General features: G+C 36.8%; 1 protein-coding gene across 4 annotated transcripts in view; it reads right to left on the bottom strand.

The window, feature by feature from the left end:
- Positions 1-23,483, bottom strand: part of LOC127850349 (ATP-binding cassette sub-family C member 9-like) — an 80,160-nt gene extending 56,677 nt beyond the window's left edge. For all 4 annotated transcript variants that reach the window (XM_052383326.1, XM_052383334.1, XM_052383341.1 and 1 more), the window contains exons 1-12: positions 23,352-23,483; positions 15,632-16,095; positions 14,831-14,959; positions 7,924-8,103; positions 6,899-6,955; positions 6,312-6,593; positions 5,911-6,066; positions 5,152-5,307; positions 3,361-3,495; positions 2,463-2,625; positions 2,018-2,058; positions 1,254-1,517 (exon numbers count right to left, since the gene is read on the bottom strand). In XM_052383326.1, the coding sequence (XP_052239286.1) occupies positions 1,254-1,517; positions 2,018-2,058; positions 2,463-2,625; positions 3,361-3,495; positions 5,152-5,307; positions 5,911-6,066; positions 6,312-6,593; positions 6,899-6,955; positions 7,924-8,103; positions 14,831-14,959; positions 15,632-16,066 (1,998 nt within the window). In that variant the 5' untranslated portion in view covers positions 16,067-16,095; positions 23,352-23,483. The remainder of the gene's footprint in view (positions 1-1,253; positions 1,518-2,017; positions 2,059-2,462; positions 2,626-3,360; positions 3,496-5,151; positions 5,308-5,910; positions 6,067-6,311; positions 6,594-6,898; positions 6,956-7,923; positions 8,104-14,830; positions 14,960-15,631; positions 16,096-23,351) is intronic.
- Between the last annotated feature and the right edge of the window lie 312 nt (positions 23,484-23,795).

Here is a 23,795-nt window from a genome sequence, read left to right as displayed (position 1 = left end):
TTTAATTAGGGGTTGGTATAGGGACCCATTTTCAATGGAAAAATGTATACATTTTTCCCAAATGGAACATTAAAATTCCCTTCTAAAGGTTCCCAAAACAACAAACATTTTTTGTCAAATAAGTCTTAGCATCTTGTTCATCTCCAATCCAGCCTTATAAGTTTAAACTAAGTAAATATAATTTTGAAATCACTTTTATTCTTAATGTTACATTTTAAAAGCAAAAAAAAACAACACTTATAGCCCAATTTTAGTAAAAAAGACGCATTTTTGCCCAATACCAATGGAACCAGCCAGATTTCGAAACCGGTGAAACAAACTGGGTTGTGAATAAGTTGCAAATACAAGCTCCGGGACATGTACAATGCTTTATGGCTCCAATAGATGTTTTTGCTAAACTATGGGGCCAAATACCCAGTCATGTTGAACAAATTTACAGCAACATATGGAGTTTCTAAAGTTTATGCACAATTTCATTCCTCTAGCAGCAATACTTGTTGAGTTTCGCTCAACACACAAATCCAACGGAATGGTTAAAAGGAAGAACTGACATTGACAAATCCATATGTCCCAAATGTAAAAGCGAGTGCCTTTCAAAAAATTACACAATTAAGGTAATTAAACTTTGAATATTGCAGAGAGATCCGCCCAGAAATTTTTTAAGAGTAGTTTAAATCACAAAATATTATGCTTGAAAACCAACAAAGGGCAATAACTCTCTATAAACACTCAGAGAAGCAGTAATTCCTTTCTTAAAGATCATCTACGTATTGATATAATTGCACAATTTTTGTTCCAGCAAGATCCACCCAAAAGCTTAAAATGAGTTGAAAACACAAAATTGTGGGGCTATAATTATTTTCTTCAGCAATTTTTCTTTCAGATCATCTATACATTAAGGTCATTCAACTGTCAAAGGTTTAGCATGATCCGCCAAGTTGTTCACCAGGAGTTGAAAACACAAGCTTTGGGACATAGGGACAAGTGCAATTCATGCTGGCTCCCATTAATTTATTTGATAAAAAGACGCTATATAAGGTGTTAATAAAAAAAATCAAGCAAAATATGGACTAGCGCAAGTTTATATGTTGTTTGCAAATTTTATTTCTCTAACTGCAATACTTTTGACTTACTCGCAACACAAAAATCAAACAGACTGGAAAAAAAGGAAGGACAGACAAGGGCAAATCTATATGCCCCCATATCCAAAAGCATGGGCATAATAAAATCCAGCCCTCTAACATTAAACCAACCTCAGGTTCATCCCCATGTAAGCTCTCATCAGCATCAGTCTTGATGGAGTCAACGTGACCCTGTGACCCCTGAAGTCCCTCCACCTCCGGGGCCAGCAGGTAGGGAACCAGTCTCTTGGCGCTTATATTTGCCATGATCATTGTGGAGGTACACAGCGAGAACAACACCAGCGGGACGGCCATGATGTTGAAGAGGGCCAAGGTGGACAGGGCCTTCCCGGCAGTCAGGGGCTGATTCTCCAGCACAGGATAGAGAACGAATGTCTGAAACAGTTTTAATTGCGTTTACTTTAATATCATGCAGTACTCCTCTAAATCCATACATAACAATTTTTTTATATTCCTTATAAGCTAGTTACGCATTTTTCTTTCAATATTAATCGGGTTAGGCCTCTATCAAATGAGAATAGAAAATACCTTCTCTGAAGAAACTGACACTCACCAATTGAAACGCATGAAAATTATATTGACACAATAGATTTTAAGAGACTTGTTAAAAAATGGGGGCCTTTCTTGACAAGAGAGTTGAGTTAGGGTTCCAGTCAACAATAAATGGATTCTATAATCCTGTATGTGGAATTCAGATGAATAATATTGGATTTTTATTATGGTGCATAAAGCATTATTAATCAGCAGTTGCGAGCTTTCTAGGCCTTAGGCAGCATTATTTGAGAACATAAAATCCATCTACATAAACATCATACTCAAAATAAGTAATAAAATGCATTAAAATTAAATGTATTAAATGCTATTAAATCTCTTACCAAGAAAGTTGCTAAAATAGGCGCTGCAGTCCCTATGAAAGCTGGAAACAGATTAAAACATATTTCAAGTAAAATATGTTCAACAACATACTACCAAATAAATAAAAGTAGAGATATTTGTTTGCAATATAAACTTTATTTGTGTCCAATCAGCCAAGTCATTCCAATAACATAACTTCACAATTCATGGGAGCCCTGCTATGGGAAAATAGGGTTTAATGCATGTGCATAAAGTGTCATCCAAGATTTCCCTGTGCAGTCTTCACGGGCTCATCTGGGACGACATGTGCCGACTAAACTTGAATTTCACTAAGAAGACTTTCTCTATAAAAACACGGAACAAGCCGTAAGTTTTGTTCCTGATTAAACTCTGACACATGCATTAAGCCCTGTTTTCCTTAAAAGCTGCTCATATCAATCACTTATCTGGTTCATGCCAACTTACTGAACAGCGACTTAAAGATCGCATTCATCATGACGGCCTTGAGTTCCCGCTTACGAGACTCCGAGATCCCCTGAGCAATGAACGTCTCCCAGGCAAGCAGCTTGATGACCTTGATGCCCTGAACCATCTCGTTACATTTCTTCACCCGGGCGTCTGCATGTTGCTACAAGAGCATGAGCAATAAAAGAGTAGTGCCAAACTGTCATTTAATTGTCAATTATTGTCAACAATAGATTACGCGCAGTGTTTCAACATAATTGCAAAGTGCCAGTTAAATCAATTTAGACACTACTCCTCTCCTGATACCATACAGTATGCCAATTATCATCACGTCAATTGATGGCAGATCTTAATCAATCAATGACAGATTCACGAAAGTCGTCTGCACTGAACCAAAAATGTGACTGCACATATACTTTTTTACAATTTTTTGCATACAAAAATTTAAAATCAATATTTGAATATGAATTTTATATTCCAATATAAGGACAATTTTGAATATTTGGATATTGGTTTACTTCAAAACCTAAGATACTGTTGAACAGCAAGAAGCATAGAATCCTGACCAGACTGCGCATAAATTGCATGCTGTTCTGGTTCAATACTGGTTGCAAATAGTCACTTTGCTTCAGAGCACGAAAGGTTTAAAGGTTAAAACCTTAACTCTTCCCTGCTCAGATACATATTTATAATGTGTTTGTAGTCCCTGAAAAAATCTTAAAACATTAAAAACCTATTTTACTTGATTAAAATTTAAAAGCCTTATTTCTAAACCTAAGACACTTATTAGCAGCAAACAGACTGCCAGTTACTTGAAGGCTGTTCTGCTTGTATGCCGGTTGCATATAGCCATTTACACTTTGTTCCTGAGTGGGAGAGGGATAGGTTCTTATCCTACCATGCATTTCTTCTGCATGTTGGACATGGACCTCCCAACAACAATCTGTACAGGTGCAGACAGCACAATCAGCAGCCCGCCCAACACTGCACTGATTCCCAGCTTGAAGTACATCAGGCAGATACAAATGACCACCTGTAAGAGTGAATCAGATGACCACATGTAAGAGGAAACAAAGGTGACCACATGTAAGAATGAACACAGATGACCGTAAGAAAGAGTAAACATAGATGACCACATGTAAGAGGAAACATAGATGACCACCTGTAAGAGTAAACACAGATGACCACCTGTGAGAGTTAACATATTTGACCACCTGTAAGAGTATACACAGATGACCACCTGTTATAGTTAACACAGATGACCACCTGTAAGAGTGAACTCAGATGACCACCTGTGAGAGTGAATCAGATGACCACATGTAAGAGGAGACATAGATGACCACCTGTATGAGTAAACACAGATGACCACCTGTGAGAGTTAACATATATGACCACCTATAAGAGTAAACACAGATGACCACCTGTTACAGTTAACACAGATGACCACCTGTAAGAGTGAACACAGATAACCATCTGTACGAGTGAACACAGATGACCACATGTTAGAGGAAACATAGATGACCAACTGTTAGAGTTAACAGAGATGACCACCTGAAAGAGTAAACATAGATGACCACCTGTTATAGTTAACAGAGATGACCACCTGAAAGAGTAAACATAGATGACCACCTGTTATACTTAACACAGATGACTACCTGAAAGAGTAAACATAGATGACCACCTGTTATAGTTAACAGAGATGACCACCTGAAAGAGTAAACATAGATGACCATCTGTTATAGGTAACAGAGATGACCACCTGAAAGAGTAAACACAGATGACCACATGTAAGGATAAACAGAGATGACCACCTGTGCGATTGAACAAAGATGACCACCTGTGAGAGTAAACATAGATGACCACCTGTGCGAGTGAACACAGAGGATCACCTGTAAATATATACATTTATGACCATCTGGAACATAAAACATAGATGATCACCTGTTAGGTTAAACCCAGATCACCAGCTGTGACTTTTAATAATATACAACTGTAAGACCATACATAGATGGCCACCTCAAATAATAAACATACAAGTACATGACCACATGCAAAGAAGCTGGAAGAGTAAAAGAAGATGGCCATCTGGGAGTCAAAACATAGATGACCTGATGTAAGATTAAAATAGACAATCTACTTTTAACGCTACACAAGATCTTATTGATACACAACAGTTGTCTGCTTTAAAACAAAAAAATGACTTTGCACTTATACATTTGTTTGTAAGTTTGTTTGCAAAAAATCATTTGTTTGGAAGCTTGTTTGATTTTTTTTCAAATATTCTAATCGGAAATTTGGATAAAATCTTCCCCTAATTTAATACTATCTTAATGTTTGAATATTTTAATATTCGTTTCCATCCATAGCTAATACATGTGACCACCTATTACAGTTAACAGTTGTGAGAAAGTGTAGATGAACGTTGTAAAGATTTACGGACAAAATTATGGGTAACTGTTCTTAGTAATGCTATGCCAATAAATGATTCATCAAATAAGCCTCAAGTTTAGATATTACCATAATATTTTGCAGCATTATTAAAAACTTACACAGCATATAAAATTACATCTTATGGTAAGGACATGTAACTTTTTGGTGAAATTTTAGGGAACTAGTATGACTGAACATGTGCATTGAAAAAACCCATCAAGCCCTGAAAGGTATGCGTCATGCTATCACATCACACTACCTGTAAAGGTGTGGCCCAGATGTAGTGGATGAAGAACAGGTGCATCATAAGAAAGTTGGCATCCATGGACATGTGGTTGATGATCTGGCCCATGGTCGTCTTGCTGCTTGTTAGCACCAGGCTTGATAAACTCAGGGCCTTGCTGTACACCATTGCCTACAGGGAGGGGGTGGGGGAAGAAGAACACATACATGGTAGTTTCTTTACCTGTATGTATTGTGGACAACAGCACAGCTCATGTTCAGTGCAAACAATCACCTGTAGAGGGTAAGACCATGGCATAGTCTCTATATTTAAGATGGACGACAACACAGCTGATGACAATTTTATTCCATTGATTGAATAGGCAATTTATATGAACATTTGATAATCAATTGGTGTTATAGTACTAACATATTAACTTTTATTTCAGGTTTCTGGAATGTACTTGCAAAAATATATTTAACACTAATCAGTTGACATAGGGGCAGCAGTGATGGTTTCTGAGCCAAAAAAAAGAGAAAACCACTTTAGTTGTGTCCCATTCAGGGAAAACCAGCATGGATGCATGTGTGTGAAGTGTTGTCTGAGATTAGCCTGTGCAGTCTGCAAAGGCTAATTAGAGACAACACTTTCCGATTTATCAGTATTTTTAATTTAAAGGAAGTCTCTTCTCCGGGAAAATCAATTTGGTACGACACTTTATGCACATGCACTATGCCCAATTTTTCCAGAGCGAGATCCAATTTTATGTAATTCTTTATGAAACTAATAGCCTACCTGGACCGCTGAGCGCAGCCTGATGCCCTCCCTGATCACAAAGTAGTGGTGGTTCTGTAGCAGCGTGTGCTGGAGCAGTGTGGACATGAACAGCACCCCACACAGGGCATACCCGTTGTTGAGGAAGTCTGTCACTGTCACAAAGTACTCCTTGTGCTGTAATGAAATGTAGGACTGGAAAAACTGGGCTTAATGCATGGGGGAAAATATATACTACATAATATTCAGTGTGTAATACTTTTTGAAAACAGAAACATGTAGTTGAATTGTAAACTCCTGACACATTGCAAACTGTTTACTAACTGGCACACCCCTAAGTTTCAAATCCATTGTTAAATAACTGCCATATTGTGGCATCAAACAATTATATCACATACTTAAATCACATTATGAATTCTTACTGGTACACCTGTTTCTGTCACATCAACTGTCACATTGTCACCATTCTGTATCATATAGAAGGTAGCATTTGGCAAGCTGGGAGCTTGCGGCAACTTCACTGTCCCATTACTGTTGAGTGCGCTGTAGGCAAAATTCACTATACTCTCTATACACCACGGCCCCACAAAGGCCAATAGGTCTCCGAACAGCCGACAGATTCCCCCCAGGACGATGTATGGCCAGAAGGCGCGCAGGTATATTCGATGCAATGAAGGCAGCTGATTTTTTTTTTCTGCCAATTGCTTGGAACAAACAAATAATAAGATCATTGATTTTTATTTTGAATGGAACTGGAACATTAAAAAATCTCACATTGCAAAAAAGTTTTTAATGCTTGGGATTAATTTTCTTTTTTTTTAATTATCAATACATTACATAAACTAAGTGACTGGTTGTGTGTTTAGTACCTCACATTTTTGTAATAATAGATAATAGATAAAATAATTTTATGAAATTAATTTGTCAAATATATCACAATATAAACAGGTTTCTTATATAATACATTAAAAATTAAGTTTTCTTATATAATAAATTGAACATGTTCTACCTTTTCTACTTCAAATGCATTGAAGAATTTCTTGTAGTTTGTTACTGTTTTCTCTTCCTGAAATATAATAAACAACATGCAAACTTCAAACTAAATGCATCATCCATAACAAATGACAACCAAAAATATTATTTAAACAAGAAGGCCTGAAAGGCTAAAAGTCGCTCACCTGAGATACAAAGGAAATGACCTGTTCTCTGCAGCCCAAGATATCATTAGAACAAATGTTCTGACCAAGTTTCATGAAGAGTGAACTATAAATGTTACTTTTACAGTACTAACATCTTTGAACTCATCCAAGATATCATTGGTACAAATCATCTGACTAAATTTCATAAAGATCAGACAGTAAATGTGGCCTCTAAGAGTGCTCGCAACAAAAGGCTGTCACAAAAGCTCACCATGAGCACATTGTACTCAGATGAGCTTAACATGTAAAAATTTGTTTACGTGTCTGTCTGTGAGAATAATTAAGGAAAAGCATTTACATGTTTATCGCTTTTTTTACTAGTTTTCATTGAGATAAACATCTCTTTAGTTATAGATAAAATTCAAATGAAAACACATTGAATAGAAGTTCAAACCAATGCTTTAAGGTTTCAACATATATCAGAACATGTCTATAAATAATTATTTAATTATTCCCATATATATAGCATCCTATTCCCAAAAATCAATTATATTAACATGTTAAAAGAAAACAGTCCATTACCATTTATCAATTCTGATTAAACAATAAAAGGTCCATTCAATTGATTCATTCTTATGTAACAATAACCAGTCCATTTCTTATTTATTATTCCCATTGAACAATAACCAGTCCATTCTTTATTTATTATTCCCACTGAACAGTAACCAGTCCATTCCTTATTTATTACTTTCATTAAACAGTAACCAGTCCATTCCTTATTTATTACTTTCATTAAACAGTAACCAGTCCATTCCAATTGTTTATATCCATTGATCAGGAACCGGTCCATCCACATCTATTATTCTCATTGAACGTAACCAATCCATTCCCACACCTGAGGCAAGGCTCCGAGCTGTTCAATGGTAAGTGGAGCTTTGAATCCCTCCACCAGAATCTCATTCATCCAGGAGAAGGTAACTCTTGAAAGAAAGTTGGCGTAAGTGGCGTAGTATCTCGTCTTCTCTAAGCCGGGAGCTGGGTGGACCTTTCGACACTTCTTGTAGCAGGCATAGCGCTGGAAATGGAACAAAAAAGATATTGACAATGAATTTGAGGGACAGATATTAAAATTGAGTTTTGTAAGATGCTCCAATGGCGAATTAGACGTGTCTGCAATATTTTGCCCCCGATGTCAAGAATATCATTTATACTGTTTAAAACTGACAGTGCGACCTTGACAGCGATTTGTTTTGCCAAAAATTACCACCAATATTCGGCTGCTGCCCAATCACAAAAATCAACATTTTTGCCCAAATATCTGACCAAATTTCCCCCCAAAATGCCAAATTTTCCCAATTAAACCCAATAACATTAGAATGTTGTTCAGCGATGATGTCGTAGAATGAGTGCCAATCGAGCATGTTGAGTTGTCGCCGAATAACAACTGACTTACGTATTGGTTCGCAAATGTAGCCAAAAAGGTCGCCGTGGTGTAATGGATATGGTGTCCGCCTAGCGACCTGGAGGTCACGGGTTCGATCCCCACCGTTGGAGCGTTCTTAAGATCTCCCCCAAAGACACCAAGTACTGGTTCTAGGCCCAGGAAATGGACTCAAGAGCGTTTATATAAGCCTAAGGCTTTCGATGCAATCGAGCTAAAATAAATAGGTTTAAACTAAATGTAGCCAAACATGTACAATTATACGTTGCTACCCACACATCTCTTTATTGTGGAGGATACCAGAGATAGTAGATGTATCATGATTGAGCACGCCTGTTTTACCTCACCGTCCAAGATGGCGGCAAGCAGAAGCGAAATTACGATGAAAGGCGAAAATGATAAATAACATTCAAATAAACAACGGATATCATATGGTTATTAGCAACTAATTTAATGTGTGTGTCAATTAACGCTAAATACTACGGACTTAGTCTACGGTTCAATTAAAAACAACTAATATTTATTAGAAATCTGCACAGTGAATGTGTGTCACGGAAACCAGTGTTGGAACTTGGAAAATTGGAGTTCAGTCTACTCGCAAAGTTAAAGCAGTTAAGATGAGTATCGTTCAAAAATTGAAGAGACGAACATGATTTGATTTATATGTTAGTGGATCTGTGTACATGTAATGATTAGATTCATATGCATTAAGAATATATAGATTATTGCAAGTTTAATATGCAAGCAAAAGGGCACTAACTAAACATTGTCTTTATTGTAAGAAGAAATAAAAGCAGCACTTTATAAAACAAGAGCACCGCCTTGCGGGTGCAGACCGCTCATTTTTCTTTTAAAGGTGAAGGGACCTATCTCAATACTTCAATCACAAAGGAGGGAGGGGTGTGTGGAGAGGGGTGTATAGTGTGGGTATGTGGTCATTTATTACATTATCTTCCAAAAATAATGGAAACAAGAGATGTGTTTGTCAGAAACACAATGCCCCCTATTGCGCCACTTTAAAATATATTTTTTGACCTTTGATCTTGAAGGATGTCCTTGAACTTGAACTTCCACCACTCAAAATGGGCAGCTTCATGAGATACACATGCATGCCAAATATCAAGTTGATATCTTCAATATTGAAAAAGTTATGGCCAATGTTAAAGTTTTCGGACGGACAGACGCCATATATTTGACATTTGACCTTGAAGGATGACCTTGACCTTCACTTTTCACCACTCAAAATGTTCAGCTCCATGAGATACACATGCATGCCAAATATCAAGTTGTTATCTTCAATAGTGAAAAAGTTATGGCCAATGTTAGAGTTTTTTTTGGACGGACGGACAGACTGACTGACATACTGACGGACAGTTCAACTGCTATATGCCACCCTACCGATGACAGCGCGCTCGACTATTGAGTGCTTGACAGTATAACGTAAGCCATCATGGGTAAATTGTTCATATTCAATAATTTATTAAACGATCTTTCAAAAATAAAAAAAGGGAAAAAAAAAAATAAATTGGGGGGGGGGGGGGGTAGGGGGGGGTGAGGGGGGGGGGTATAATGTGGGGTGGGGTAATTTATTAGATGATGTTTAAAAAAATTGGGGGGGGGGTAGTGGGGTGAGAGGGGGGTATAATGTGGGGTGTGGTAATTTTTAAGATGTTTAAAAAAAAAAAAAAATGGGGGGGGGGAGGTTCGGGGGGAGGGGGGGGGGAGAGGGGGGTATAATGTGGGGTGTGGTAATTTATTATATGTTTAAAAAAAATTTGGGGGGGAGGTTGTGGGGGGGTTAGGTTTGGGGGGAGGGGGGTATAATGTGGGGTGTGGTAATGTGAGAGGGGGGTAAAATGTGGGGTGTGGTAATTTATTACATGAGGGAGAGGGGGGTATAATGTGGGGTGTGGTAATTTATAACATGATGTTTAAAAAAAAATGGGGGGGGGGGGCTGGGGGGGGTAGGGGGGTGCGGTTGAGAGGGGGTTATAATGTGGGGGGGTGGTAATTTATTAGATGATGTTTAAAAAAATTGGGGGGGAGGAGGTTGTGGGGGTGAGGTTGGGGGGGAGGGGGTGAGAGGTGGGGTATAATGTGGGGTGTGGTAATTTAGTACATGATGTTTTAAAAAAATTGGGGGGGGGGAAGAGGTTGGGGGGGGGAAGTTTGGGGGGAGGGAGGGGGGTATAATATGGGGTGTGGTAATTTATTACATGAGGGAGAGGGGGGTATAATGTGGGGTGTGGTAATTTATTACATGATGTTTAAAAAAATACATATATATATAAAAATATTAATTTTTTTTTTGGGGGGGGGGGTTATTTAAAAAAATAAAATAATAACAATTTTTTTTTTGTTTTTTTAACCATGTTAAAAAAATATTGGGAGGGGGGGTGGAGTGTGAGGGTGTAGTCATTTATGAGATGATCTTTAAAAAAATAATGAAAAAAAAATTGTGGGGGGGATTCTGGGGTGGGGGCGTGGGGGATAGTTTTGTTGGAGTCTATTGTGGTATGTCAGGTAAGAGTTGTTATGTCAAAGTATCAATCAAATCTAATCATAAACAAAGAAGTTATGGCAATTTTAGCAAAATTTAATAACTTGACCTTGATAGTCAAGGTCATTCAAAGACCAAGGTAAAATTCAACTTGCTAGGTACATGTACAGTACCCTCATGATAGCATGAAAGTATTTGAAGTTTGAAAGCAATTGCCTTGATACTTCAGAAGTAAAGTGGATCTAAACACAAAATTTAACCATATTTTCAAAGTTACTAAGTCAAAAAAGGGCCATAATTCCGTCAAAATGACAACCAGAGTTATGCAACTTGTCCTGTACTGTCCCCTTATGATAGTTTGCGAGTGTTCCAAGTATGAAAGCAATATCTATGATACTTTAGGAGTAAAGTGTACCAAAACACAAAACTAAATCAAATTTTCAATTTCTAAGTATAAAGGGCCCATAACTCTGTCAAAATGCCAGTCAGAGTTACATAACTTTGCCTGCACAGTCCCCTTAAGATAGTTAGTAAGAGTTGCAAGTATGAAAGCAATAGCTTTGATACTTAAGGAATAAAGTGGACCTAAACACAAAACTTAATCAAATTTTCAATTTTCTAAGTATAAAAAGGGCACATAATTCTGTCAAAATGCCTGTCAGAGTTACATAACTTTGCCTGCACAGTCCCCTTATGATACTTAGTAAGTGTTGCAAGTATGAAAGCAATAGCTTTGATACTTAAGGAATAAAATGGACCTTAACACAAAATTTTTCCAAATTTTCAATTTTTTAAGTATAAAAAGGGCACATTATTCTGTCAAAATGCACGCCAGATTTATCTAACTTTGCCTGCCCAGTCCCCTCATTATAGTAAGTAAGTGTACCAAGTTTGAATGCAATAGCATTGATACTTTCTGAGAAAAGTGGACCTAAACACATAACTTAACCAGACGCCGACGCTGACGCCAAGGTGATGACAATAGCTCATATTTTTTTTTCAAAAAATAGATGAGCTAATAAAAATGCTGTCAAAAATGCAATTAAAAAGCAATTTTAATTCTGTTACTTATAATCACATTTATAATGCTTTATCTTTCCCAATTTCATGGTTTAGCATGCTATTTTTTCCCAATTTCATGGTTTATCGCGCAGGCTGTAACAAATAAAAGCAACAAAAAATCACTGCTTAAAGTTTGGGACATATGCATTTAATGCAATACATCCCATTAACAATAAAAACATGTGAGGCATGCTATTTAAAATTGCCAGTTATATTAGAAAAGTTACAGCCTACATGAGCAGTTTTATGCCCATATTTTGAGCATTGACATTTTGACAGTAGGACCTTGAACTTTGGAGTAGACACAGATCATGTCCCCCAACATGTTGATACCAAATATTGAACATTTGGTGCAAGTTATTATAAAATTGACTGATAAATGATTATTAGTTAGTTTGCAAAAACATTATGATGCATACAGTCGAAACTGACCTAACGGCCACCTGAATTTACCGGTCACCTGCAGACAACGGTCAGGCTGGAATCCCCCCAACGAAAAACACTCTATATTACACATGAATTTAACGGCCACCTTTCCATAACGGCCTACGGCCACTATATTCCACTCGAAAAATCCTGTTTTAACTGAAATCAACGATTATGCGTCAGTCGTCTCGAGTCGCGAAAATTAAAAACACAGCACGCCATTTGTCCGTCTATTTTGTGGACGACACTGAAGACGATATTCCATTCGCGTTGCTGTGTGTTTCGCCGGATCTGTTTGATGAAGACATTGGGGATCTGACGGACATTCATAAGGACCTGGCCATTTGTGATACCAACATCACGGACTGGGAGAGGCCGGCGTCGGAACTTATGGACGAACTGAAGCCACACAGCCGGATGCAGAATCTGATGAGGAGGAAGATAACTCTGCACTTCCATCATCCAGCACCGTCTGCTCCGTCAGCGAAACATGCCAGTACATTGATCACCAAAAGAACGTTGCTTTGTCAAAGAAAAACCAGGTGATGCTTGACTCCATCCTGAAATTTCAGGACAAATTCTTTGCGCACCGGGTCAAGTGTGCAAGTGGTCAAAAGAAGATAAGCGAGTTTTTTTAGCTTGGAGTGAATTGTTTATTGTTGCTAGTGATAATAGTTGAGTATGTTTGTAAGTTTTTTGGGTGATAAGTTATCTTGTTTTTTGTGCATGATGTGCTATGGTTTTTTTAGATAAAGAATGAATGAATGTTTGTATTTTGTATGAGGTTGTTGAATTAAAATGCTTTTTGTGTGATGTTTGCGTACAAATAAATTTTAACAAACTTTTTGCGTCTTTTTCTTTGAATTAGAACGGTACAATTACACCGTACTATCAGTTTATGACAGCGAATCTGCTTTTTGACTTGTACGGATGTGACGTCAACGGCACGTGACAAGCTTTATTAACTGAATGATCGAGATGCATGAGTAAACAATTATACTTGCGTTGATAAAGTCATTGCTTAAGTTTAATAACAATATGAAATTAAATCAATCTATAAGATATTATTCTGCATTATTCAATGTAAGTAAATTCTGTTATTATGCTTAGTTAACGGCAATGGGCATTTGTTTTACACTGTATGCAAATGACTGGGTGGGGAAACGACGAAGCAATATTGCCAACTGACAAACCATCTTAAAATTGTGATCCAAATTCAACGGTCACCTGTGGACAACGGTCACTTTGCTCATTTCCCTTGACTGACCGCTGAATTCAGGTTTGACTGTATATTTGAGGGTGGACTATTTAGTGTGACCTTGACCTTAAGAATGGTACACAGGTCTTTCAAAATAAATGCCATCATCACATGTGTCACTGTGTGGTGTGTCATTCAGGGCTAGAAATTAGTGGTTGTCGTGAGCCTGGGGCCAGTAGATTTTGGCCTGTGCAACTCAAATTCAAAAGTTGGCAGTCTGGCTAGGCAGCTAGCTTTTTTAAGCTTGAAGCAATTCAGTGCAATTAATCAATTTTAACAAGAGATTTGTTTGTCAGAAACACAATACCCCCTATTGCTTTGAAGCCATATTTTTGACCTTTGACCTTGAAGGATTACCTTGACCTTTCACCACTCAAAATGTGCAGCTCCATGAGATACACATGCATGCCAAATATCTTTAATATTGCAAAGATTATGACCAAGGTTAAAGTTTTGGGACACACACAAAGAATAAATGAATGAATGAATGAATGACAGACAGACAGACAGGCCAACAACAATATACCCCTGATCATTTGATCAGGGGGCATAAAAATTTGCGACTGTGCATTAATAATTAGTTTTATACTATTCATTAATCAAGGCCAAGGAAATGATTCAACTCAGACAATATTCAAACATAATTCACAGAAAGAGAATCATATTAGCAATGCTGTCGATTAGTTATCAATTATTTTATTTAAAGAAAGTATTAGATACATATGACTCTACATGTACATGGTACATATACTGGGCTCTTTAGTCTTACTCCGAGTAACCAAAATACTTAAGATGGTTGCCCATGTTTTTGTTTCTATGCGCACCTTTTGTCTTACATCATTCTAACAAAATGACAGACAATACAGAAAAGAAATTGTGACTCTTGTCAAAATTGACAAATAACAATCGAATTAACGATGGACATGATAACGCTATTGGGGATTAATGAAATGCCTGTGATAATTAACTATGCATTCAACGTTTTAGATACAAACAACATGATATATATCTTTAGTCGTCATGATATATAGTAATCTACACAATGGCTGTATGTCACCGAAACGAGTGTTTGCAAATTGGCATTAAGTTTACAGCACAAAAATGCTGCACCTCACCTGCAGTAGAAGCACGACTATCTCTATGACAACCAGTGAGGCGTATAGTGCCACCTGTATCCAACAGGTCCACAGACGCAGGTGGACAGTCTGTATCTCACTCTGGTACAGGGTAAATGCCTTCAGCAACTGCAGGGATATCAATGGTCATGTGAAAAAATAAACAGTTATATTTGCAAACATTCCATATGTCCAGCAGCATCCAGAAACAGATCAAATGTCCCTGATATTATGTCAACCTGTCTTTAGATGTTAATTTAACAGATCACAAATTTTGATGACGAGTATATGCTTTAATTACGTAAAGTTTCAATTTTCTTTGTTTACACACGGTACTTATGTCAGAAAATAAATGAAACCTTGAAATATGTGCATATAATTTATGTACAAAGATGAAAATCAAAAACATTAGTGTAAAATAATAGTAATTTATGCATTGGTGAATATTTAAGACAACAATATATAGGTATATGTGTGTATAATGCACTAACTGTTAAGAAATATACATGTATAAATGAGGAAATGGGGCTAAATGCATGTGTGCAAAATGTTATCCCAAAATAGGTTGAGCAGTCCGCACAGGCTTATAAGGGACGACACTTTCTGCTTTTTTGGTATTTTTTTGTCAAAGGAATGGCCTTCTTTTCAAAACTCCAGTTTAAGAGGAAAGTGTCATCCCTGATTTACCTGTGCAGACTGAACAGACTAATCAGGGATGAAACTTAATGCGCATGCATTTAGCCCAGTTTTCCCAGAGCACCATATACATGTATACATGTTGCTACAATATACATGAATTACCTTTAGACCACATGAGCTGGTCCAGTACAGTGCCAGCATGAGAAGGAATCTCGGCGAGTTCCACATTTCTATATTGTGATACAGAACTAGCGACAACACGGTACTGATAAACGATATACATGGTGGTATCAAAATATGATAATTGACACTGTCTGGATCAATGAAGTCAGAGATAAACCCTTCTACAATATCTAACGCGATAACAAACGTGAGTGTTAGCGTGACGATCCATCGTAAAGAATGACACTTAAAATGGACCCAAGTCTTTGCCTTCAGCTGTCCCAGGATGGATTTCCTCCAGACTAGGATGATGACCACACTGATGACTATCATCACGGCGTGAGGGATGATGTTCAACACGTCCACGAAGCATTTGTTCTTCAGTACACCGTGCCTCACACTCAGCGAGCCGTCCCTTGATCCACAGAAGCTCATGACTACAGAGCATCTATCACCTATGGACACTGAAAAGAAACAGCAATGGATGTGCGGTAAACAACTGAAATATTCATCGAGTTTTGCAGTGACAATCAGTGATTACAAGATTTGCTAAACACCATAACTATCAGAAAATACCAATTTTGCTGAATGCTAAGATAATCAGTGAATACAAAGTATAAATTACTGATTCTATATAAGATAACAATGCATTATTAAATTTCTATAAACCTTTACCACTTTTATTTTGTTCAATACTTTTAACTATGTAAAGACATGAATGATCTGATCTATAGCTCGTTTGCATTTTAGAATTTACTAATATGCATATTTGTAATATGAACAAGAGCTGTCAGAGGACAGAGCGCTCGACTATTTGAGTGCTTGACAGTATAACGTAAGCCATCATGGAGAGGGGGGTATAATTTGGGTGTGTGGTAATTTAATAGATGATCTTTCAAAAAAATTAAAAAAAGGTTGTTTTTTTTGTTGGTTTTTATTTTGGGGGGGGGGGGGATTCTGGGGTGGGGCGTGGGGGATGGTTTGGGTGGAGTCCATTGTGGTATGTCAGGTAAGTGTTGTTTTGTCAAAGTATGAATCAAATGTGATCATAAATAAAGAAGTTATGGCAATTTACGCAAAATTTATTAATTTGACCTTGAGAGTCAAGGTCATTCAAAGGTCAAGGTCAAATTCAACTTGCCAGGTACAGTAACATCATGATAGCAAGAAAGTATTTGAAGTTTGAAAGCAATAGCCTTGATACTTTAGAAGTAAATGGGATCTAAACACCAAATAAAACAAGAAATGTGTTTGTCAGAAACACTATGTCCCCTTCTGCGCCGCTTTGATTTAGTCTTTTTTACCTTTGACCTTGAAGGATGACCTTGACCTTTTACCACTCAAAATGTGCAGCTCCATGAGAAACACATGCATGCCAAATATGAAGCTGCTATCTTCAATATAGCAAAAGTAATTGCAAAATGTTAAAGTTGGTGCAAACCAACAGACAGACAAACAGACAGGGCAAAAACAATATGTCCCCCTCTATAGTGGTGGGGGACATAAAAAAATATTCAAAGTTACAAAGACAAAAAAGGGCCATAATTCCGTTAAAAGCCAACCAGAGATATGCAACTTGCCCTGTACAGTCCCCTTATGATAGTTAGCGAGTTTCCAAAGTCTAAAAAGCAAAAGCTATGATACTTTAGGAGTAAAATTGACCAAAACACAAAACTTAACAAAATGTTCAATTATCTAAGTATAAAAGGGGCCATAATTCTGTCAAATGCTTGATACAGTTGTCTGCTCTTGTTTATAGATTGGGGTCATGTTGGTAAAGAAGTATGCAAAATATGAAAGCAATATGTCAAAGGACATAGTAAATATTTGAGGTGGTACGCAAACTTTAACATAGATTTATCAATAATATGCATATTCTTAGTGAAACAAGAGCTGTGACCATAGGATGACTTATGCCCCTTATAAACGCTTTGATAGAGGTTATGAGCATTTTTCGAAACCTAAACGCAGATTTTGAAACCTAAACGCGGACCCTAAGTTCAAGGTCAAGGTCACAGGGGTAAAAAAAAATTTGCATATGGAAAGGCCTTGTCCATATAAACATGCATACCAAATATGAAGGTTATATCTCAAGGGACATAGAAGTTATGAGCATTTTTCGAAACCTAAACGCAGATTTCGAAACCTAAACGCGGACCCTAAGTTCAAGGTCAAGGTCATGGGTAAAAAATTGTGTGCGTATGGAAAGGCCTTGTTTATATACAAATGCATACCAAATATGAAGGGTATATCTCAAAGGGCATTTTTCGAAACCTAAACGCAAAGTGTGACGGAAAGACGGACAGACAGACGAACGGACAGACAGACGGATAGTCCGATCACTATATGTCCCCTTTTCTTTGAAAGGGGGCATAAATAGGGCCATAATTCTTACCAAATGCTTGATACAATTGTCTGCTCTTGTTTATAGGTTGGGGTTATATTGGTAAACAAGTATGCAAAATATGAAAGCAATATGTCAAGGGACATAAGAAATATTTGGGGTAGTATGCAAACTTTAACATTTGCACACTAACGCTAACGGGAACGGGAACGCCGATGCCGGGGTGAGTAGGATAGCTCCACTATATATATTTCATATATAATAGTCGAGCTAAAAAAGGTCAAGACCGCCTTGTGATCGCTACGTTTCCATGTGTATCTACATGTTTGATTGTATTTTGGGATGCAAAATTGCTGGCCGCTAGCTGGGGAAAGGGGTGACCTCTAATTAATGAGGGATGCATTATTGTAATTGTTTTGGACACTTAAAAATAATAACTTTTTTGTGTGTCCTAAAATTTAGATACAACAAATATAAAACAAGAGCACCGCATAACAGGTGCCATGCTTGGCTATGGGTGCAGTTTTGAATAAATAATTTTTTTTTAAAGGTCACAGTGATCTTGACCTTTGACCTAGTGACCCAAACATGGGTGTGGCGTGCAGAACTCATCAAGGTGCATCTACATATGAAGTTTCAAAGTTGCAGGTGGAAGCAATTTTATTTAAGAGCCAATGTTCAAATCCTTAACAAAATGTTAAGGTTTCAGCACGGTGCGGACGTCGGACGACGAGCTGGCTATGACAATACCTCGGGTTTTCTCCGAAAACGACCAGCTAAAAATTAAGAGTGTCCAAAAATTTAGAGACATACATGTTATGGTTGTATGTCAATTATTATAATGAAATAAAACCCAATTAATAAATGTTCAACACACTGTAACTCAAATATAGCACTCTCCGTTAGAACGATGAATCCAATATTACGCGGTTGGTGATTGGATCCCGTTTTTTCTCCAACCTTCCATTTCTGATTCAAATCCATGTTATGCAACTTCATGTTAATAATTACAGTGCGTTAGCATGTACATAAATCGTCTAGATTATTTAATTAATTTCTCGTACACGAACTGAAAGAGTAAATGACTACTAAATACTAGAATGATAATGAAATGACAGAAAAACTTGTTTTATACTGTGCGCAATTATCCCGCTTGCACTTATTGAAATTAGCGCACCGAAACCGCTCTGATAAGGAAAACATGTAATAAACACTGACACGCGAGTTTTTCACACCTTTATTGACATTACACAACAGACTAGAGCTTTGTTACAGACGTGACGTATACCCCCAATTGCCGCATTGACACAGACTATTTTGCATGCTGTCTTCACAAAACAAGAGAAGCTAATTTATAGTGACTTTTAAGAATTATTATGCCATTATCATTTATGGCCATTTTTGACCTTTGAACTAAAAGTGTGACCTTGACCTTGGAGATATTGACATAATTCTTTCGTGCAATATACCAGCAAATGATGGTGAACAAATGATTTTAAAATCTCACAATGAACAACATATATATGGCCTGGACAAGCACATTTATGGCCTTTTTTGACCTTTGAACTCAAAGTGTGACTTTGACCTTGTAGATATCAACGTAATTCTTTCGCGTGACACACCATCCAATGATGGTGAACAAATGTGCCAAATGATTTTAAAAATCTCAAATGAACGACAAAATTATGGCTCGGACAAGCTCATTTTAGGCCATTTTTGATCTGTAAACTCAAAGTGTGACCTTGACCTTTGAGATATCGACGTAATTCTTGGGCGCGACACACCGTCCAATGATGGTGAACAATTGTGCCAAATGATTTTAAAATCTCATAATGAACAACTTAGTTATGGCCCAGACAAGCTTTCAGGACAGACCGACAGACAGACAGACCGACAAAGTGACTCCTATATAACGAGCTATAGATCAGATCATTCATGTCTTTACATAGTTAAAAGTATTGAACAAAATAAAAGTGGTAAAGGCATAACATGGATTTGAATCAGAAATGGAAGGTTGGAGAAAAAACGGGATCCAATCAACCCCTGCGTTATATTGGATTCAGCATTCTAACGGAGAGTGCTATATTGGAGTAACAGTGTAATTTTATTGTGTTGTACTCTCCTTTCCCTGCTTTAAACAAAGTACAACTTCACTTATTTGCAATCTCTTACCTGAAATGGTATATAAAAACATCATTTACATAAATATACATTTAATCAAAGGTTAAAGATGGCCGAGTTGATGTTGGTATGTTCTCCCATTTTTGTTATGTGTCGCAAAAAAGTGATTTTGAGTCAAAATGTGATGGTATTTACGTCAGATGTGCAAACAATTTGGTCAAAATCGGTCAAGAAATGCTCAGTACAAAGATAGGGCTTTTCAATATCTGTTCATGGACAGAAATGATCTAAATTTAAACACGCGCGGGTCACATGTAAAACCATGTGAAATCAAATAAACGCACAGACTCGGAGCACAGGTGTTGGGCACGTGTTCAAGTCATTTAAACACTATCAATATGTCATAAAACAACATTTTTCATCATTTTGACAAAAAAATCTGATATAATATATATAAACAAGGTAGGTATATCTTTTCTCAGGAAAATCAGGAAAACCCCTTTTGCTCTTAAATGTATTAAACAATAGTAATGTTACTTGCAATACATGTGTTGTTTAAAAGAACAATTTCTTCTATAGATTCAGTCTTTCCGAAATACCGTCGGTCCTCGGATTTTTCCGATAATAATTTGGAAAATCCGGAAATGATTCTAATATTACCGGACCTCGTGTCCGGTTATAAAATTATGGCAAAATTTGGAATTCCATAAGCTATTTCCTGAAAAGTTTCAAGGCAAAAGGAGGGATTAACTGAGTTATTTATGAACACTCCAATCATGTAAAACATTTTTTCATTGGTTGCATTTCTTGAATGACGTACATGTATATACGGTATCCGAAGATTTTTGCTGCGTCGTCAATGCAAATTACACACAACGTCATCACTATATGAGCAGATTCGCAAAGGGAGAGAAACGATACCATATACTTTTGGTTCCCGTTATATCTGATTAATTTGTAGGCAAGCAGGGCATTAAATTAATCTGATAATATTAAAATATTGTTAAAAATGTCATCTTTGTCTTTCGTCGTCATCTTTTACTTTTTGGGCCTGAAATAATCATTCTGGGCCGGAAAAGGCTGCATGATTACAGGACCTCATGGCCGGCAATAAATTATAATTTTGGGAAGGACTGGAGATTGAACATTTACTGTAAAGTTGCAATTATGATGTGTCTTAACTTAATACTATGCCTCGAATCCATTACAATTGTGTAACCATCATGTAACTTACATTCTAAACATTGTAGCTGATTTACATTTGTTTTTATTATAAACCCTTGTTGTACAATAGTCGGTTCAAAAGCTCGCATGATCTTATGTTTGTATTGTTGCTGTCTTGCCGACTTTAAATAAAACTTATCTTTATCTTAATATGTCATAATGTTCATATTTTGGAGAAAAAAACACTGGCGTCCTGAGGTAATGCACTCTGGCAGGTCGAAAACATCAAGAATGAACTTTCTCTCTACAGTCTGTGTATCCTCTCTGATAGGCCATACAAACATTCCTGCTTTTCTTTCTTGCAAAATTAGTTTATTTCCATCACTAACCCATTGTTCAAAGAGTCAAGTTTTTGCAATGTTTACAGCGGATGCCAAGTGCCTGACATGTTGGACAAGGGAATTTCATTTTGGATACAACTGCACATTTTTAACCCGAAAAAATAAAATAAACTATTTCAAATAATTAATTATTTTTATTTGGATATTCATGGTTTGAAATCGTTTTAAAAACTGTAGATTTTGCGATTTTTGAACTTTTGGTACGAACCAGTCAGGAATTACCCATTTTGTACCCATTGAAAATAAGGAAAAAACACGTATTTTATGCACAAGTTCTTCACTACAACTGCATTAAACAACACATTCAATTTTATTCTTTAAAATATGACCGTATTTGTGTGTAAAATATTGAAGATTTAAAGTAAATGGGTTTCTCATTTCGGGCACCTGTTGAATTAAAATCGTTTTCTTATTGCTTTCATAATAATTTTTAGTCATTTTAATACTATCAATTTTATAAAATCATAAAGAAATTATAATTTATTTACTTACAAATCGATTCTATTCAGGATTTCATTTGACTGCTGCATAATTATTCAGTTAGCAGCATTGTGTACACACCGGTATAATTGACAATAACGTAGTGAAAGCGTTGTATCGTTCTTGGTGGTATAGGTTTTGGTAAATTCCAGCACAATTGAACTTTTTCTTAAACCCGGCACCCATTTTGTGTTTAAACGCCACCTTTTGGCATCCGAAAAAAAATCAAGATTCAATTTATTTATTTTTTGTTTCTTCAAAAATTAGAGTTGGCAGGTCCGAAATCATTTCATTAAAAAATTCTGGCCTAACAGGTATTGTGATTGTTATGCTGTTTTGCATTGATTGAATTGCTAAACAAATTTGAGATGTATTCTTTTTACATTGAATTTGGTTTAATAAGGAAGAACTTATTGGGATTACCGTAATAACTCTAAGTTTTCGGACACTCCAAGTTTTCGGACACCCTCCTTTTTAGATTTAAACAGGGCTTCCCCTGGCTCAAAAATTTCTTTAGCCAAATTCACCTGGCTATTGCAAAATTCGTCTATTTTTGGCTATATTGTGGTTTTAATGAAGAAAAAGTTGTAGCCAAATATAATTTTCTGTAGCCAAATTTGTAGCCATAGGCCAAAGACCTATAGATTACAGATTGGTATAGGTCTTTGCATTGGCTAATTTGGCGAATGGCAAAGCAAGCCCTGTTTTAATTATTATTTTTCGTGACTCTATATTTTCGGACAAACAGATTCAGCCTATAAAGTAGATAACGATGTGGTATTCGAAACAGAATACACTGATTCAACTTTAAACATAAACATGTCAGCGAGAAAAGTGTGTTGAAACATCGTCGTGTTTTTATAGGTTGCATGCAAAGGATAACATCTGTAGATTGCCATTCAGGTAAATTTAACATGTTTATGAAGTTTATTCATTATTTTCCTCATTTGAACGACGTCTGTTTAGTGAAGCGCATGGATTCTCTGCGCTGAACTGCACCCATGTTTATGAAGGGGTGCATATGGACTGCCAGAGCCGCCATGGCAAAAATTATCAAAGGCTCTGGGAGTGGGAGTCCGTTTATATGGACTAGGATAATGTGTAAAGACCTACACAGCTACACTGTACGTGGTAAAATAGTTTTTAATAAATTATTTCCATTAGAAATAAACTACTTTTGACGGTTAATACAAACATTCTTGGTAATTACCATATTTTACCACGTATAAGTTCGTCAGAATCAACGTATAACTTGCCAAATTATGTTGTTAATTCCTAATTAACTTTTATAAACTCTTTAGTCTTGAAGACCATTTCATTCTCAGCCGAGTAGATACAGCGATTTACCACAAAAATACACCGGAACTTTTATTTTTTATAGGGTTACAAACAAGTAAACTTTGTTGTGCAAATTACAATGTATATAATTTGCATACAGTGCGTTTAACATTACTTGAATAAATTAAGCGGCTCGGGAGCTCGGGGGGGGGGGGGGGGCGTCAACGTAGGGGGTGCTGGACGTTTCGTGCCACTACCAGTTCGTGCCACTGACATTTGTGTAGGAGGGCATTGGACGTTTCGTACCACTGATAATTTATAGGCGGATAGGTGTGAATAATATCGTATAGAAGGTGTGAATAATAACAGCAAACTT

This window comes from Dreissena polymorpha, chromosome 1 (assembly GCF_020536995.1).
Source record: "Dreissena polymorpha isolate Duluth1 chromosome 1, UMN_Dpol_1.0, whole genome shotgun sequence".
NCBI classification, from domain to species: Eukaryota; Metazoa; Mollusca; class Bivalvia; order Myida; family Dreissenidae; genus Dreissena; species Dreissena polymorpha.
The sequence above is the reverse complement of the archived record's forward strand: the minus strand, read 5'-3'. Positions and strand labels throughout refer to the sequence as shown.